The sequence below is a fragment of the Balaenoptera physalus genome (assembly GCF_965194825.1).
Source record: "Balaenoptera physalus genome assembly, chromosome: 16".
In the NCBI taxonomy this organism is placed as follows: domain Eukaryota; kingdom Metazoa; phylum Chordata; class Mammalia; order Artiodactyla; family Balaenopteridae; genus Balaenoptera; species Balaenoptera physalus.
The window spans coordinates 83,384,136-83,401,463 of record NC_138898.1 but is presented as its reverse complement, the minus strand read 5'-3'; the positions used below and the strand labels follow the sequence as shown (position 1 = coordinate 83,401,463).

Below are 17,328 nucleotides of genomic sequence, written 5' to 3'. Positions count from 1 at the left end.
CACTGCAAAGCCATGGCTAAGAACTTGCCCCTGCCCTCCCAGGCTAGAGAGAATCTCATGGTTTCCAAGAGACCAAGTTGGACTAGCTGAGGGTTTATCCCAATTTATACAAGGATTTTACACAAAAGATTGAGTGCAGGAATCGGTGTTATTGTACGAAGGGACCTCTGGCTTTGTTTGGGACCTTGCCACTGCTGTAGACCTCTCAAAAGATTCTTCTTGTCCCACAATGAAAATAAGACTTACACTCTGCCTCCCTGCATAAAGTGTGAGCTCTTTTAACATAGGAGGTAACCTAGGGATCTGCAAACTCAAATGCCTGTAGAGGCCAGAAGGTCACAGTGCAAAGCAGCTCTGTTTCCACAAAGTACATCCTCCCCCATTTTCCTGGAAATGCATGATCTCCCCCCCACCCTTATTTTGTTTTTCCTCTTAATAGACATGGATAGAGAGACAGATTTCTCTACTAAGAGCAAAATGGTGCAAGTGTGTGCATCACGGCCTCTGACACATCCCCTCTGCTGGTGACAGTGCAGCGGACCGGGGAGCAAGGTCCTATCTGAAAGGCAGACCTTACAGCTTCGCCCAAGTGGTCATGAAAGTATGGGAGGAAGCTCAATGGTGGCACATTTTCTCATTTTTTTGAGAGAAGTCAGAAATCTAGATTTTTATGCAAAGTCTTCCAAATTTTGAATATTGCCTAAAGTTAAGACACTGTGCTAGCCGCAGCCAAACGCTGTGTGCAGGTCAGCTGTGGCCTGTGAACCACGAATCTCGGTCAGTTCTTCGTCCTCCGGAAACAGGCCTTCTTTTGTCTAGCAGCAGTCCCCTCCCAGGACCGAGGATGTGAACACTGACAGGGCAGAGGCAGGATGGGAGGGCCAACCCACCTCAAGACTAGCGACGGGGCCCCGGGTTTGTATAGCCTTAAGAGACAGTGGCGAGATGGCTAGATCCATAGTGACGCTATGACCTTACAACAGATGGTGAAGGTGAGCTCTCTGCTTCTGGGGGATAAGAGCACCTAGCAATCTCCAGCATATGCAAGTTCATGAGGTCCAGACTCAGGTCTTGCTATCACCCTAAAACACTAACAGAGGGACCCCAGCTGCTTTGCACAAACCCGATGGCCCCCAGGGCTCCAAGCCTGGCCTGAGAGCCAAGCCGCTGAGGGCAGGCAAGGCGCGCCTCCTACAGTCCTGCTCAGAGGCAGGAGACAGTGTGTGACCTCATCACAGGGCTGAGGAACTGAGAGGGCAAAGGCCAGGAGAGAGCACTGAATTCCAGAGAGTGGACTGAAGTAACACCGCTACTTACCAGCTGTCCCTCCTCTCAGCCTCCCTTCATGGGATCTGGTGACCTTCCTGGAAGCCCAAAGGCCCGAGACAAGACCCCTACTCCTCGCCATTTTCCATAAGCAGGTGTGGTGGCCACTCACTTGGGCTCCACCCTTGGTGTCTCAGCTTCAGGCTGTGGCTATAAGGGATGGAGATATATATACATGGTCAGTAATGACCAACGGACAACTCACTGGCCTAAGGTAGGCTATTCTTATTCATCTTGGCTCATGCTGGGACCATTACAGAAGGCAAGGTGCACCCAGCGAATGAAATGCCAGAACCTCAGAAGGAAGCAAGAAATCTTACTCCTTCAGCACTGGGATGTGTAAAGGATCTTTTCACCCAGCAATAAATAAAGGACAATGGAGGGGAAAACATTTCGGCTCAGGAGGAATAAAATGAAGTCCTGATCAAGCCCAAAGATAATATCACAATTGCCTAGACATGTACACCTTTGATTCCTATCTTCTTGTCCGTGTCTCCCCATTTAGGATCTGTGTGTGCTGCTCACTCAGCCTGGTCCTCTTCTTCACCCCCTACCCAATGAGCACAGCATGGAGCAAGCTGGGCCCCTCTTCCTAGGTCCAAACTTACAGTTGTTTCAGTTTGTGACCAAAGGGAGAAAAGGGACTGAAGCTGACCATGTCTCAGCCTTCCTCCTCTATCAGGAACTGGGGAGCAGCCCCTAGAAGGCAGGGGCTAATGTCCATGGCCTGGTTTAGCCTCTCCTCCCCAGGGCAGGTAAGAAGCTGAGAAAGGACAACTGCAGGGGGGCCAGAAAGGGAGAAACGATGTAACAGGAACCAGCTGGGGAGGGTCCTTCAAAAAGCCTCCCACACATCTCCCCTCTCATGAAGAGCCCAGACTGAGTTTCAGGGATGGTAGGGCGTGGGGTCTCTCAGAGTTTAGCTCTGGCCTGAAAAAACCAGAGGCAGGCAGGATGGCACTACAGAATAGAGTGGGCCTAGTTCTAGGCCTAAGGAGAGGCTTAGAGTTGGATGATTAATAAATTTTATTGACTACCCTGTTTGGAGTTGCATGGAATGTTCCAGAAGTTTCACAGAGTCTGGACCCCACCACTCCGAACCTTCTGGGTCTACCTCCACGTTTTGGGGCCTGAGGGAATGTTCTTCGCTGTGATCTTCACTGAGAGAAAACAAACTTGAGAGATCTATGTCAAAGAGCCCATGAGAAAGATCCCAGATTATCACAGACCACTAGTGCTTTTACAAACAAGACCCAAAAGAACCCCAACCTCAATCTGATTGAAACTTTGATAGAATCTTGCCCCAAGGACACTCCGTTATGCCCCAACTCCTTGGTTGAGAATCACCAGTCTCTGTACCTTTTACTAAGCTTCACTTCCTGTAGTTTGTGCTTTGAAAAGACTTTCCCTCTTGTTTTCCAGATATGAAACATAATAACATTAAATGTTCTTTTTTAAAGTACATATGCCCTTGCCCCCAAACCAAGCTCCATGAGCCCAGCATGTCTGAACCAGAGTAGGCTTAAATCTTTCCTACTGAATCATATGGTCACTGCAAAGCCATGACTAAGAGTTTGCCCCCAACCTCCAAGGCTAGAGAAAACAGAATGGTTCCCAAGAGACCAAATAGCACCAGCTATGGGTTTCTCCCAATTTATCCAAGGACCGCCACAAAAGATGGAGTGCAGGAATTGGTGTTAATATAGCAAAGCACCTCTGGCTTTGTTTAGAACCTACTTAGGCCCTTACCCTTGTAGAAGATCTCCTGCAAAGGTTTTCCTACCCCACAGCTTTACGCTCCACAGTACATACCTGAGTACCTACCATCTCACAGCTAAGCCACACCCCACGTGCAGTGATTCATGGTTAAGAGAACTGGATTACCACAGCTCTAGCCAAGTGACAACCCACTGCACCAATTAGGAAAAGAGGAAACAAACAAAAACCAAAAAACCCTCAGCCAGCTCTGAATAAGGAAGCGCGCTTCCATCCTGTGCCTCCTGTCACTCAGCATCCGGTCTACTCAAACTCCCCCAGTTCCCACAGCTTCAAGTAGCCCTGTTTCAAGGACTTGGCTTGTAGGGCCTGCGATAAGCACTGCCAGCGAAACAGGAGGCTGGGCCACACTCAGGCGACCCAAACTCCCAGTTTGTTGCTCTATTTTTGGGAAGGGAGGAGCTGCACAGTTAGCAATGGGGCTGGCTGGTCAAGGGATGACCAGGTGCCAGGCACAGGGTCCCAAAGACAAACTTGACTCTACTGGCACTATATATATATATGTATATATATATATATATATGTGTGTATATATATATATATATATATATATATATATATATATATATATGTTTTTTTTTTCCCCCCCCCTGCTGCTGCAGCATGCGGGATCTTAGTTCTCCAACCAGGGATCGAACCTGCGCCCCCTGCAGTAGAAGCACGGAGTCTTAGCCACTGGACCGCCAGGGAAGTCCCTGGCATCATACTTTAATCACTGAGCCTATTAGAACGTGGATAATCGAGTGTGACAGACCGAAAGAGAGCAAACGACTTGCTCCTCTGCCATCACGCCCACAGAGTAACTTCTCCGAGGTCATACATTAGATAAGCATGGGCACAGGAAGGATCATTCCTTAGGCTCATGACCTTGCTTTCTTTCCCCCTCACACTCACCACCAACAGAAGGCGGAGTGGGGTCTGACCACCAAAGAATGGCCAGGTTCCCACAGATCACATCCTTACCCTACACTGGGTCTCACCTTGTGGCCTGGGGAGCTCACAGAAAGACAAGTTTCTTATAAGCCCAGAATTTTTCTTTTGGCAGTCACAATTGGTCACATTGCACGTTTCAAGGTTACAGAGGAGCCCCACGCTACACACGTGGGGCAGGAGCAGACGAGTCTTGCTCGGAGCTTTACAGGAAAGCCACAGCAAGTGTTCCAGAAATTGACAACATCTGGAAGCAGGCACCCCAGGGCTTCCAGGAAACCCCTCACTCTCGGGCTTTCGGGACTCCTCATTGGGGGCCTTTTTCTTGGGCATCAAAAAGCCTCCTTTTCTGGACCAGAGGGGTAGGGATGTGCAGGTCAATGGCTAAGCTGGCCGGGTGGGGAAAGGAAAAGGGAGAGCAGTTCCTTCGGACCCCAGTAGAGGTAGACAACAGTAGACAATGGAGGCAACCGGTTCAAGAAGACAGGAAAGGCCATTTTCTTGGGGGGGTGGGGGCGCGGCTGCTCCCCTTCCCTCCGCTCTCCGATTAAAAACGAAAGCCCATGATGATGAAGACTGTGAGCAGAAACAAGAATAAAGCCGTGTCTCGGGTCTCGTCCCAGCCTAAGCCCTTCTTGGTCCGGTCCTCCTGCTGCTTGCGAAGGGCCTCCCGCCGGGCCCTCAGGCGCCGCTCGCGCTCCAGCTGCTCGCCGTAGTGCGCCTGGTAGAAGGCGTCAAAGTCGAACATGGTGCGGTTGGCTCCCGATGAGGCCTGACCGCGGCCCTGGGTCCGAGAGGCGGGAGGCTGGGTGCGGGGCGAGTCGGGGTCGGCGGCGGGCGTCTTGGAGGGCCGGACCCCGGGGCCGCGCAGGTCCTCGTCGCTGAGCAGGCCGCGGTCATACTTGCGACGCAGGGTGGTACTGCCCAGCACCGCGTAGGCCTGGGAGATGCGCGTGAAGCGCTCGGCAGCCTCGGCGCTCCCGGCGTTGCGGTCCGGGTGGTAGAGGAAGCTCTGCCGGTAGTAAGCCGCCTTGATCTGCGCCTGCGTGGCCGTGGAGGCGACGCCGAGCAGCTCATAGAGCGCCGTGCGCGAGTACGGGCCGTCGCTCCGGGAATAAGTTCTCGCTTCTATGCCCAGGCCCGATCCCAAGTTTTGTGGAACCCCCCGGGCTTGCCACAACCTCCACAGTAATAGCCGCGACCACCTCACATCGCGCTGGGCTGCCATCTTGAATGAGTCAGGCGGGCGGTGCAAGATGAACTGGCCAATGGGAGGCGTGCATTTTTCGCATCCGGTCGGCCCTTGTAGCCAATCGAGTAAAAGAGAAGGCGGGGAGAGGGGGTGGAGCATGCGTATTACGAGGAGGGCGCCAGGCCGAGGACGTAAAAGCCGGACTCCCGGAGCAAATCGCACGAGACCAGTTGCTGAGGCGTGGGGATGGCGTCCCGTGGGCAGCGACCCGAGCACAGCGGGCCTCCGGAGCTGGTGAGGCCTGTGTTCCGCGGACACCCCTCTCTCCTCTCCTAGGGTCTCCGCGTCTTGATTTCTTCCCCGACTCCCCCGCCTTTTTTTTTTCTCGTCCCTGCAGTTCTACGACAAGAATGAAGCCCGGAAATACGTGCGCAAGTAAGGGGAGCCTGGATGTTGCGAGGCGTCGGGGGTCGGGAACCGGCAAGTTGCCCTGATTGCGGAGGTTGCTTGGAAAGCACGCAGAATTTGGGGGTGGGAGAAGGAAGAGACCTGAGTTAATCCCATTTTTGACACTGGAAGAGTCAATTTTAAACCTTCGGATGGGTCTCAGTAACCTTAGCATCAGAATGGGAGGGATCACGCCTACTTTCTCTCATACGACAGCTTATTTTAAGCATGTGATAAAACAGGTAGGACGCAGTGGAGATGTGTAAGGGATCAGTGCTGTTGGGGGGAAGGAAATAATATTCATGGAATGCTTACTGTACGCCGCAGTTTACATTATCTCAGTAAATCTTTAGGACAGCTGTTGGTAGAGTATCTGAATTGTGTAGAGGAGAGTTTTTTGTATAATTATGAAGTCAGTTAACAGATGAGGGTTAGAGCAAGGATTTCCAAACCTATTTTTTCCGATACAGTACTCTGTAAGAAAGTTCTTCAGATAACCTTTTTTCTCTTTTTTTGTTCAAATTGGAGCATCAGACAGAGTCAGCAAAAACTCTTTGGTCAGTTGTCATTATGTAGCAAATAGAAACTTTTTTCCAGTTGCAGAGCCCTGTTTCAGGCATTTTGAAAACTGGTACGTGTGACTCTCCCTGGATCTTGGGAAAGCCAGATACACTCTAGACCTCTTCTGTTCAATATGGTAACCAGTAGCCATCAGCCATCTATTGAAACATATTTAATCTGATATACTTGGTATGAAGAAAATGTAAAATGCTTTATTGTTTTTTATGTTATGTATTGAAATGATGTTTTGAGTATACTGGGTTAAATAAAGTGTAATATTGAGTATGTTGGGTTAACTATTACTACAGTTAACTTTACATATTTAAGTTTTTTTTAAATGTAGCTTCTAGAATGCCCCAAGTGGCTTGCGTTATGTTTCTCATGGACAGCACTGCTATAATTTTTATTGTGTCTTCTTCACCCTTCTATATGGGAGTAGCTACAGTGGATAATTCTTCTAGAAAACATGTATTTAAGTAATACAATGTCAAAGCCTGGTAGAGTTGAAAATACCCAATGGTTGGTCAGTAGATAAATGATTTGTTAACTTCACATTAGCTCTGCAGCTAGTACAGTTTTAATTTTGTCAGAACCAAATAACAACGTTGTATTACATGGACTTTTGGGGTCACTTTTAAATAGTTGTAGTCGAGTTTGTTGACCGGGAAAGGGTACCTCAGGATGATTGTTCCTTTTTCTCTTTCTTCGGCTTTTCTTGGTCTGGGTGAGGTTTTAGCCCAGAACTCCTTTACCACTTGCTTGTGTTTCTGCCTTTTTAGCTCACGGATGATTGATGTCCAAACCAAGATGGCTGGGCGAGCGTTGGAGCTCCTTTGTCTTCCTGAGGATAAGCCTTGTTACCTGTTGGATATTGGGTGAGATCCTGGGGCTCAGTTCAGATAGTCCAGGTAGGTGGTGGGATGTCTTTGCTACTCACACTGTTGAGTCCCCATTTGATTGTGTCTTCCAGCTGTGGCTCTGGGCTGAGTGGAGATTACCTCTCAGATGAGGGGCACTACTGGGTGGGCCTTGACATCAGCCCTGCCATGCTGGGTAAGTGTGTCCTATTTAGCACGGGAGTGGACTCCCCTGCGTGAGTGTGGAACAGTGATGCAGATGGATTCCTCACCTACTCTTCTCCAATGTAGATGCGGCCTTGGACCGAGACACGGAGGGAGACCTGCTTCTGGGGGACATGGGTCAGGGCATCCCCTTCAAACCGGGCTCCTTTGATGGTTGTATCAGGTGAGAGTCTTCAGGTCCTGCTTTTAGTCCTCTGCAGGCCAGTGCTTCCCAAACCTGGCTGTGCAGCAGAATCACACAGAATACTTAAAAATACACATCCCTGGGATTTTCAGATGTATAAGGTCAGAGCAAGGCCCCAAAATATGTATTTTTTTGTATTTCAAAACTACTCCTGTGATTATCTTGCACTGCCAGGTTCAGGCACCATGGTATAGGTTTCTCTGCTTTGTGTGTGGGGGGTGTGTGTGGGGGGGGTGGTCTTCTGAGCCTCTAGGAGCCATCTTGTTGGCCCCAGCAGCCATTTTGTTGACTTCTTTTCAAAGGACTTTGTAGTGGAGAGTGGCCCCAATTGCTCCAATCTCTTCGGTGGCTTAGGAGTCCTTTCTGTGGCGTCAGGTTCAAGTTTTGAATGTGTACGTAGTACTTTGATAACAGATTTTAGAACACTGAAATTACAGTTAGAAACGTGAAGTTGTTCTTTGTCTTCTGTAGTAAGTTCTGTTTAGTATTTGGTTTAGTGTTTTGTTGGTGGGGTGGAGGTAGGGGCTAGGGTAGGAAGTCACAGTTTAATCATTAGCTGGGGGAAGACCTCCTGTGATAATAGATTGAGCTGTAGCGATACACAGTAGGAATCTGGGTGAGGAGTACAAATCTGGATTTGAAGATTTTCTTTTAGGGTATGGGATTAGCTTACATGTGGGAACAAATAGGAGGGGAAAAAAACATTTCAAAGATAGCAATTGCTTTTTAGTAGTGATCAGGTGAGATGTTCTAAGCTGCAGAAAACCAAAGGCCAGCAATTTGGTACTGTATGTTTCAGGAGTAAATAGTCATTTTTAGTTTGTTTTTAAGAGGAGGGGTGGTATGGCAGGCTTTTTCTTTTCAACATTTGTTACCTGCAAGAAATTGTCCGAGGTGCTGTGCTGTTTGTGGAAATAAAGGTCCGTGTTTTTAAGACTCTCCATGGTTTTTTAGGTGCTATAAGATGTGGACCAAGTTACTAAACGTGAGCCCCAGTGTGGGGTGTGCACTAGCGAATCATGGGACCCACCAGAGTTAGGAAGAGAAGTAAGAGCACAGGAAAGCAGGAGAGGCCGGGGCTGGGCCCTGAGGTTGGGAGGAATTTGGATGGTCAAGGAGAGGGTTTCAGAGTGAAGGAACAGTGTGAGCAAAGGCACAGAAGTGGGTGGGGAAAGGAGTCTCATAGATGTAGGGAGGAATGAGAAATTCCACGGAAGATGAGATCATGTGGGGTCGGTTCCTAGAGGCTTTTAACTCCATCCTGAGAAGTTTGGGTTTTATTCAGTAGTTGATGGGGAGCTGGGGAGTGACGAGATCGGGTCTGTGTTGTAGGAGGATTATTTAAAAGAAGAGAGAAGACGCGAGAGGAGAGAGAAGTTAGGTTGTCGAAGTAATGGAGGCGGTAATGAGTGCCGACCCAGGAGAGTAGTGGAGGAACGTAAAAGTTGGGAGAGGCGGTCGGACACACCAGCGGGGTTTGGGGTTCTGTAGATGTATGTGCACAGCAGTGAGGAGGGGAATGTTGGAAAGGAGGACATACTAGCTGCTTGAGGCTTTAAATGTGGGGATTGTGGAAACAGTTAGCAGGTACAGTTGAAGGAAGTGATTTAGGAGGAGAGCGAATGGCTTTGTGTAAGTCCAAAGCATATTTCCCTTGACTGGAGGAAGGGAACGAAGGGGTAGGTGGCAGGAAGAGCGCCTGCTGAGTAACGCTAAACTTGAGATGTGTGCAGAAGCAAGGTTGAGGAAATGTTTTCTTGGACTGGCCTCGAGAAGTTCACATTCACCTTCTGTAGACCCTATTTGGTCCAGCATTTTATTGATTGATTGATTGATTGTTGCGGCAAGCGGGGGCTACTCTTCATCGCGGTGCGCGGGCCTTTCACTATCACGGCCTCTCGTTGCGGAGCACAGGCTCCAGACGCGCAGGCTCAGTAGTTGTGGCTCACGGGCCTAGTTGCTCCGTGGCATGTGGGATCTTCCCAGCCCAGGGCCCGAACCCGTGTCCCCTGCATTAGCAGGCAGATTCTCAACCACTGCGCCACCAGGGAAGCCCTGGTCCAGCGTTTTAGAATAGTGACCTGGAGTAGACCTGCACGTGCCAACAAAGAGTCGTGGGCAGGAGGGTTTCGCCTGGAGATCGAACCTGCGTATCGCTCCCTTTGCTGACTAGGTCCCTTCCTCTTTCAGCATTTCTGCGGTGCAGTGGCTCTGTAATGCTAACAAGAAGTCCGACATTCCTGCGAAGCGCCTGTACTGCTTCTTTTCTTCTCTTTACTCTGTTCTGGTGAGTATGAGATCTCCTTACTGGGTTGGCTGCCTGTCCCTCCCTTGCCCTGCAGATAGCATGATGAAGTGGAGGTGCCCCGTGGGAATGCCATTTAGATGGGACCACACGGGATGGCAGGACCTCATTGTTGGCTCCTTCGGTCCAAGTCTTCAGCCACCAAAAAAGGAAAGCTCAGGGGGCTGACACTGTAGTGAAATGCAAAGACACTGATGTCAGAAGCTGAGACTGATCACAACTCCTCTGTCCACTCTGCTGAATTGATATTCAGAAGTTGGCTTGGGGGCCTGGACTCCACAGAGTGAGGACAGGGACAGCATTTCGAGGCCACACAGAGGACACCTTCCAGAGTGCTCACATCCTCCGACTCCCACCTTGCCTTCCACCTACTGCCAATGCTCAGATGGGGAGCAGGGTGGTTATTTACCACTGAGAGAGCCTTTATTAGCTTTTTTCTTGTCTTTATTTATTTGTTTATTTACTTATTTATTTGAGCCATACCCCTTGGCTTCAGGCTCCTGCAATGAAAGCGCTGAGTCCTAAGCACTGGACTGCCAGGGAATTCCCTATCTTGTCTTTAGAAGTGATGGTGTTGATTTCCACTGTTTACTAGGATTAGATGATAGTCTGCGATTCTAAGTCCTAAAAGTGAGTTCTTTCACTTTTTTTTTTTTTTTGGATCCAGGTGTTTCTTGGTCCCCTTAGTCCCCTCACCTCACCGCTGGCTTTCTTAGAGTGGGTTGTTCTGGCAGATAGCTGGGTCTTGTTCGTTATGTGGTTTCTCTTTCTCTCAGGTCCTGGGGTTAACCCTGAAGTTCTGGGGGCCTTTGTGTTTGGTTTTCTCTCTGCTGAAATGCTCTTCCCTCAGACATTTAAATAGCCAGCCCTCTACTACATTCCGGTCTCTGCTCCATCGTCCCTCAGAGAGAGGCCTTCCTTGAGCCAAAAGTAAACTTGGTAGTTTCTGTCGTGCACCATCCCTTGTCCTATGTTATTTTTCTTTTTGGCGCTTAATCACTACTGTAAATTAGCTACCTCACCCACTAAAATGTGAGCTGCAGAAGTGCGGAGGCTGTCTCTTTTGTCCATGGCTGTTTCCCAGCCCTGAGAACAGTATACCTTGCACATAATGGGAACTCAATAAATATCTCGTGAATAAGGAAGGGAGGAGTGCCTGGGTCCTGACCCCATGGGATATTTGAAAGATAGCCATGTGTCTGTTGCAGGTCCATGGAGCCCGGGCTGTCCTGCAGCTGTACCCTGAGAACTCAGAGCAGGTGAACCCCTTGGCTGGTGGAGGTGCAGGGAAGGGGGAGGGACCCGGAATAGGTAAACTGTCCTGCTCCTCACCCACCTGCCCTCCTGCTGTTGGGAAGTGACAGAACCAGCAACCTTAGGCTGCTTGGTGGGAAGGGAGGGGCTGAGCTCCCGAGAGTGGTCGCCATGGCCCCTGCTGGCACATTTTATGACCTAATGTCCTAAGGAAGACGGGTACCTGGGGCGGTGGCGGGGGGTGGGTAGGATGTCTGTCTTCTCTTGACAGATAAACCATCTGATATTACTGATTTCCGTAAGCGAAGAAATAGCTGGGGGTGGGGGAGGACATCAGCAGCTGTCTGTTCTGTGGAGTGTGATGCCTGAGCAGCGAGGGGCAGGAGGTACCGACTCTGACGGACAGGTGGCGAGCTGTCCCTCACTGATATCGTGAATGAGTCTGCCTCGCAGTTGGTGGCCATTCATTTCCTGAGATTTGAGTGGGGAGGTGGGTCCCTAGGCTAGAAAGTGAGAATCAGGGGGACTTGGTCATCCTGTAATCCCCCGAGGGAGGTATCTGCCGTGGCTGCTTCTAGGCTGCACCTTCTCTGCGTGGCTTTCGGGGACTCGGAATTGGGAATAGTCTGATAAAGACCCTCACTTCTCCCAGACAAGGTCCATTCTGGGACCGGACGGGGGCCAGGGGAGGGGGCGGGAAGCTGCTGCTCCCCCAGCCGCCCCGCCTGACTGCGTGCTGTTCTCTCCCCAGTTGGAGCTGATCACGACCCAGGCCACCAAGGCCGGCTTCACTGGTGGTGTGGTGGTGGACTATCCCAACAGCGCCAGAGCCAAGAAGTGAGTGCCGGGGGCCAGGGTGCTGCCGTGCTGCAGGAGGGAGGGTGGCGGTGTGGCCCTCACAGGCCACTGATGCGTGGACCAGAGCAGTGCTGGGTTGGGTCACTGGGGCCCCGGGCAGGCAAGAGGCCTGGCTGTGTCTGTACCTGTTTGTGGCCGGGAGGGGGAGGACTTGTCTTGCTCTGTGAGGCTTTCTGAGCCCAGCCCTCACTCTCCACTTTCTTGTTTCAGGTTCTACCTCTGTTTGTTTTCTGGACCTTCGACCTTTATACCAATGGTGAGGGACCCTGAGTTTGTAGGCCCATCTCTTCTGGCTTCCCTTCTTGTGGGGCCGGGCCGTCTGCCTGTTAGAAGGGCTCAGGCCTGGGTGCCAGGCCTTCTGGGGTGGGGCAGGTGGGTTGAGAGATCTCCAGGGTGATCTGAGAGCACTTTGGTTCCTGCAGGCCCAGAGCGAAGAGAATGAGGAAGAGGAGGCCAGGGAGTCCACGTTCACGGTTGAGAGGTAAGGCTGTTGTTCAGCCCTGCCTAAGGTGCAGGCGGTTGCTGCCACCAGGTTCATTAGGCACAGCAGCAAGAGTCCTCCGTTTCTCTCTGCTTTCACCAAGTCTGTCAGGGTCCGGTGTGGCAGAGACACCAAGGCGGAAATAGGACCTGGGAACCCTTTGGACCTGTGCCTGCACCTGCCTCTGGCTGAGCTAGTGGAGCCCTTCTGGATGTCTGTGGGCAGCCTTCCTCTCTGCCTGCCCTCTTGCCACACCCAGCAGGCTGTCCCCTCCTCCCAAGGCTGCCTCCTTCACCTGCATCCCGGACCCCATCCCCACTTGGCCCCTGTGGCTCCCTTTCCTCTCCCGCATCCTCATGTTTACCCTCCTGAGTCATCCCCATCAGCACACAAACATCCTGTGCGATTTCTCCTGTCTTCAAAAAGGGTCCTCCCTTAACCCCATAACAGCTCCTGGCGGCCACCCTGTTCATCGGCTTCCCTTTGTGACCGAACTCCTCACACTGCCTCCCCTGCCGTTCTCAGTCCTCTCCGCTGGCTCACGCTTGTCTCATCACAAATTGCTCTCTTGATCAAGGCCACCGCCAGGCTGTCTCGCCAAACCCATGGTCACTTCCCAGTCTTCTTTCTTTCTCCATCTTCATTGTAACTTGCCCGCTCATTAGGAGCTGATGCAGCCGATCGCGCCCCTAATGCTTTCCTCACTTGGCCTCCCACCCACGGTCCCAGTTTTCTGTTAACCTCACTGGCTGTTCCTTCTTGGTCCACTCTGGGGCCCACCCTGGACCCCTTTTCTCTCTGTGCTGCTGCCTTAGACACCAGCTACAGGTTCAGAACCTCCAGGTTTCTATCCTTGGTCTCAGTCCCACCTCTGCTTTCCAAACCACCTCCCCTCCTAAATATCCATACCTGGACTTCCCACAGGTCTCTGGAAAAAAACAGAGCTCTTGGTATTCATCCCCGAACTTCTTCCCTCCATTCTTTCCATTCTCAGCCCTTCCTGTTTTCCTTACATTTCACATCTAGTCACTCCATCCCTTTTCCCCACTCCTACCTGGTCTGTGTTTGCTGCCTAGATTACTGAAAGCTACCTCACTTGTCTCCTTCTGACTTTGCCTCTTTGAATTCATTTGCTGTGCAGCAAGACGGAGACTTCCCTTTATCTTTTATTTTTTAAAAATGTAAATCATATCTTGCCACTTCTCTGTTCAGTATCTTCAGTTGAGTTCTCGTTACCTTTATTTTCCCTACCACCTTTCACAAAACAGAGCTCTTGGTCTTCATCCCCGAACTTCTTCCCTCCATTCTAAATCCTAAGTATTCGTTTACTTGGTATTACTTCTGTCCCCAACTAGAATGAAAACTTGGTGGGGACTTGCACTGTATCCCTGACACCAGAATAGTGTCTTGTTAGCAAAAAGTGTTCAATATTTGTTGAAGGAACAATTGATTATAAGGTAGTAAAGAAGGAGGTGATTTCTTAGTTCTGATTGGTAGGGGTGAAAGGTTTTCAGACTCTTAAGACATTTAAGAGGAAAAATGAGCCGAGAATGGATGAGTTAGGAAGGCCCACCGGTGGTGAAAATCATGAGTGCGGTCCTCGTGTCCACCATGGATTGATGCCCTCTGACCCATTGGCCCTCTGCGGTCATCTCCCTTAGCTTCCTCAGCCCATTCCCCGTGGGGACTTGGGGGCTCTCCTAGCCGTTTCTGCTCTAAGGTGCCCATCGCTTGCTCTCAGGGAGTGGTCCCATCTCCTGCTTCCCCTCCGTCCATCTTAGGCTCCCTCTTGTCCTCACACTGGTGTCTACAGACGACGTGTCCTAACTGTAAACTTAGGTAAGTTATGGGACCTGATCATCCATTTCTCGTCTGTTTAAAATTGGGGGGGATGTGCCACCCTCTCGGGCAGTGTGTTGAGTCGAGGGCATGTCTGTACAGGACTCGGCACAGTGCCTGGCGCGGACCTCATTTCCCTACAGGCTCTTCCCCTTGACGTCCTCGGATTTGAGGAGGGCGGGGAGGAGGCCTTTGTCTACTGTAAGGCTGATGGGGCTTCTCCCGGTGCTGTCACTTCTGTCTGATCACATTCAGGCCACTTACTGTAAATAAATAGATAAATCAAGGAAAAGTATTTTAAACCTTTACCTAACTTATCTCTAATTTCTTCCCCCCACCCCCCAACAACTTTGCTTGACCTATGTATTCCTTAATCCTCGCCACCCAGCCTCTACCCTACCACTCGTCAGCTGCTCTCTCCAAAGGCTCTGTCCCTTCCAGCATTTGCACTGTGGACTCCACTTCCCTCTTGGCACCTGTGGTCGGGGTCGCTCACCGTCTTCACTGCTCCCTTTGTCTCCGCTGATGACTCTTTCCCATCGTCCCTCCCACAGCTCACATCTTGCCCCCTGTGCTACCCCAGACTGTGCTACCCCAGAGCTTGTCCTTCCTTAGAGACTCCTGGGATTAGTCCTGCATCTCCAGCAGCCTGCTTTGCACCTGGCACGTCGGACTCCTGCCCCCTCATTGTAGGCCCTCTTAACTTTCTTTCATGAACTGCTATCTCTGCACACCCCAAAGTCTAGGACATGTTGTGTTCCTCCTTTGGTAGAAAGCCTCGCTGCTTCCTGGAGGGAGAGCACGCTCCTTGCTGGTTGGTGTTCACGCCTCCATGAACTGGACCAGCCAAGTGGGATTCTGAGTTGGTGTTTTTTTTTTAATCTGACTTTTATTATTAGGTTAGAACAGATGAGAAGTAGCAGCCGGAAGGGTGTGTCATGCAGTCCGGCTTCCTCTGGTCCTCAGGCAAGGAGGAAACTTATGAGGATGACTCAATCCTCAGCTGACCCTCAGAGTCTCACTTGGACCCTTCCTCTCCTTACACTCAATGACTCCAGGCAACAGGGCTCTTCTGCTCCCTAAGCTTCCTCTTCAGTCCTTTCCCTGTGCCTCATTTTCATGTATTGCTTCTTGTCTGGAATACTGGCCCACCTTCTGCATGAAGTAGCTTATCTCTGTGGCCCTCTCCTTTTCCCCATCACTGCCTTAGCAGCTCCTGGTCTCTCTGCACTTGCTTTGCCTCGTGCGGGTGGTCGCTACCACAGCCCAGCCGTGGACTCTTTAGGGGCAGGGCTGGTTCACAGCCACTGTAGAACATCCATGGGCCGTGCACGCAGGTACTCGGGGAATGGTTACTCAGAGGGCAAGCAGCCTCCGTGGTGTGTTCGACGCTGAAAACAGTTGGATTCCAACTGCCAGGTGGGGATGTGGTTTGAGGGCCCAGGCTGCCCTGTTCTCAGGGCCTCTCTCCCATAGAGCTGTGGGAGGTCCCTTTTCTCCTCAGCCAGGATTGGAGGCCAAGATCACCCCTTGAGGATCATTGTCAGGGCTGCCACAAGCGGGGCAGCCTTGTTTTCCTGCCTCAGACACCTGTAGTTGCTGGGAGCCCCAACTTGGTCTATACCAAGCGTGCTGGCCTCAGCCAGACTAGGGCCTGCTTTCCTTGGATCGGCTCTTGTGAGCTCCAAAAGTAGCTCGGCCCCTGCCTGCCCCACAGGCAGGTATGTATGTATGCCTAACCACGTGGTCAACCGCGTGGATGCCTGCGAGCGAGGGGGGGACCCCACCTCTCCTGCCTCCTCCTAAACAACCGCTCTGGCGCCAGCAGATGTCACCAGGAAGGGGGTGTCCAGAATGGGGACTTCTGTTGTGGAGGGGGCATCTGAGGCCACCTGACTCGGGGGAAGCTCACCACGCTTACCTGCTGGGGTTAACCTGGGTGCCAGCCAGGCCACTCTGTCCGTCTGCTCACAGCTGTGTCTCCTGCACAGGGTCCCGTACAGGTTGGCGAGGCGGGGGGTGGTGAGGAAGAGCCGAGAGTGGGTGCTGGAGAAGAAGGAGCGCCGCCGGCGGCAGGGCAAGTGAGTGCAGGTGGGGCGGGGGGGGGGGCGGGGGTCTGCCCACCCATGGCCCGGGGCTCACCTACCTCAGGGGTCCCAGGGGTTCTTGTTGTTTTTCCTGAGACGGTTCTGTTCTTCCCGCCCCTGTTACTTCTTCACACAGAGAGGTCCGACCTGACACTCAGTACACCGGCCGCAAGCGCAAGCCCCGCTTCTGAGCAGGCGGCCGCGTCCAGTGGGACAGCTTGGGACCACACAGTTGTGAGCTGTGCCATCCAGCCCAGGCACTTGCTTCTGGAGGGTTTTCTATATTGAAGTGCCTACTTTATCAGCTGACAAAAAGTGTTTTAGAAAAGTTCTAAAAAGGTTTAAAGTTTTAAAAGTATTTTCTTCGCTAAAAAAAGTTCTGAGAGCATCTTATTTTGTTCTAAGAGCAATAAACCACTTTCTGTGGAACTCCGGCTCTGGCATTTTCCAGCTCTGTGATCCTAAACAGATTTCTGAAGTTCCTGTATTGGTGGGGGCTTGATTCCCAGGTTATGAGTTAGGTTTAAAGAACTTAAATGTATGAAAGCATTCTTTTAACCTGCAAGGAACAAGGTAGATTAATTTAGGGCTGCTCATATGTGACTTAGATGAGACTATATTATGTATTAGAACACCAGGCAAAGTTGGGAAGCATGGGCAGGATGAAATGAAAGGTGTCCGTGGTACCCATTGGCCTGAGGCCTCTGCCCAGTCTCTGGTTTCCCTTTGGTCTGAAGGCACTATCCAGCCCAGCAGCCTGGGCTGACTTTAACCCTGAGCCGCCGCATCAGCTGACCAGTCCAGCACTTGGTTGCCTCTGGGGCCTGTCTTCTCTCCAATCACTAGTGGTCAGAAGGGCAGCTTCTGCCCCGGGTTGGTGGGGGGGACTGTCTAGCAGGGTGATGAGAGGGGATCCAGTGGTGGCTTGTGACTCCTGGAAAAGTGGGAAGAGGGGGTAGATCTGGGCCCACAGTACAGAATAGGCATCAGGTGTTAAGCAGGAGCT

The 17,328-nt window shown here is 51.3% G+C and overlaps 3 protein-coding genes across 7 annotated transcripts in view; 1 reads left to right on the top strand and 2 right to left on the bottom strand.

The window, feature by feature from the left end:
* The window catches only part of MLXIPL (MLX interacting protein like), a 56,012-nt gene extending 51,791 nt beyond the window's left edge, over window positions 1-4,221 (bottom strand). For both annotated transcript variants that reach the window (XM_082432315.1, XM_082432318.1), the window contains exons 1-2: window positions 4,083-4,221; window positions 1,318-1,476 (exon numbers count right to left, since the gene is read on the bottom strand). In XM_082432315.1, the coding sequence (XP_082288441.1) occupies window positions 1,318-1,408 (91 nt within the window). In that variant the 5' untranslated portion in view covers window positions 1,409-1,476; window positions 4,083-4,221. The remainder of the gene's footprint in view (window positions 1-1,317; window positions 1,477-4,082) is intronic.
* Window positions 2,335-5,299, bottom strand: DNAJC30 (DnaJ heat shock protein family (Hsp40) member C30). The gene has a single exon (XM_082432418.1). The coding sequence runs from the start codon at window positions 5,258-5,260 to the stop codon at window positions 4,580-4,582; it is 681 nt and encodes a 226-aa protein (XP_082288544.1). The 5' UTR covers window positions 5,261-5,299; the 3' UTR covers window positions 2,335-4,579.
* An 87-nt stretch (window positions 5,300-5,386) lies between these two features.
* Window positions 5,387-16,751, top strand: BUD23 (BUD23 rRNA methyltransferase and ribosome maturation factor). 4 transcript variants are annotated; one of them, XM_082432417.1, is made up of 12 exons: window positions 5,387-5,518; window positions 5,622-5,659; window positions 7,012-7,107; window positions 7,203-7,285; window positions 7,381-7,477; window positions 9,689-9,785; window positions 11,012-11,062; window positions 11,809-11,894; window positions 12,126-12,171; window positions 12,338-12,396; window positions 14,178-14,235; window positions 15,135-15,153. In XM_082432417.1, exons 1-11 carry the CDS (start codon window positions 5,471-5,473, stop codon window positions 14,221-14,223), a joined length of 747 nt encoding a protein of 248 aa, XP_082288543.1. In that variant the 5' UTR covers window positions 5,387-5,470; the 3' UTR covers window positions 14,224-14,235; window positions 15,135-15,153. The 4 variants fall into 4 exon arrangements, with proteins under 4 accessions (XP_082288543.1, XP_082288542.1, XP_082288540.1 ...); XM_082432414.1 differs by lacking the exons at window positions 14,178-14,235; window positions 15,135-15,153 and adding exons at window positions 16,227-16,316; window positions 16,459-16,751 and having other exon boundaries at window positions 5,389-5,518; XM_082432416.1 differs by lacking the exon at window positions 15,135-15,153 and having other exon boundaries at window positions 14,178-14,238.
* Window positions 16,752-17,328: the final 577 nt, after the last annotated feature.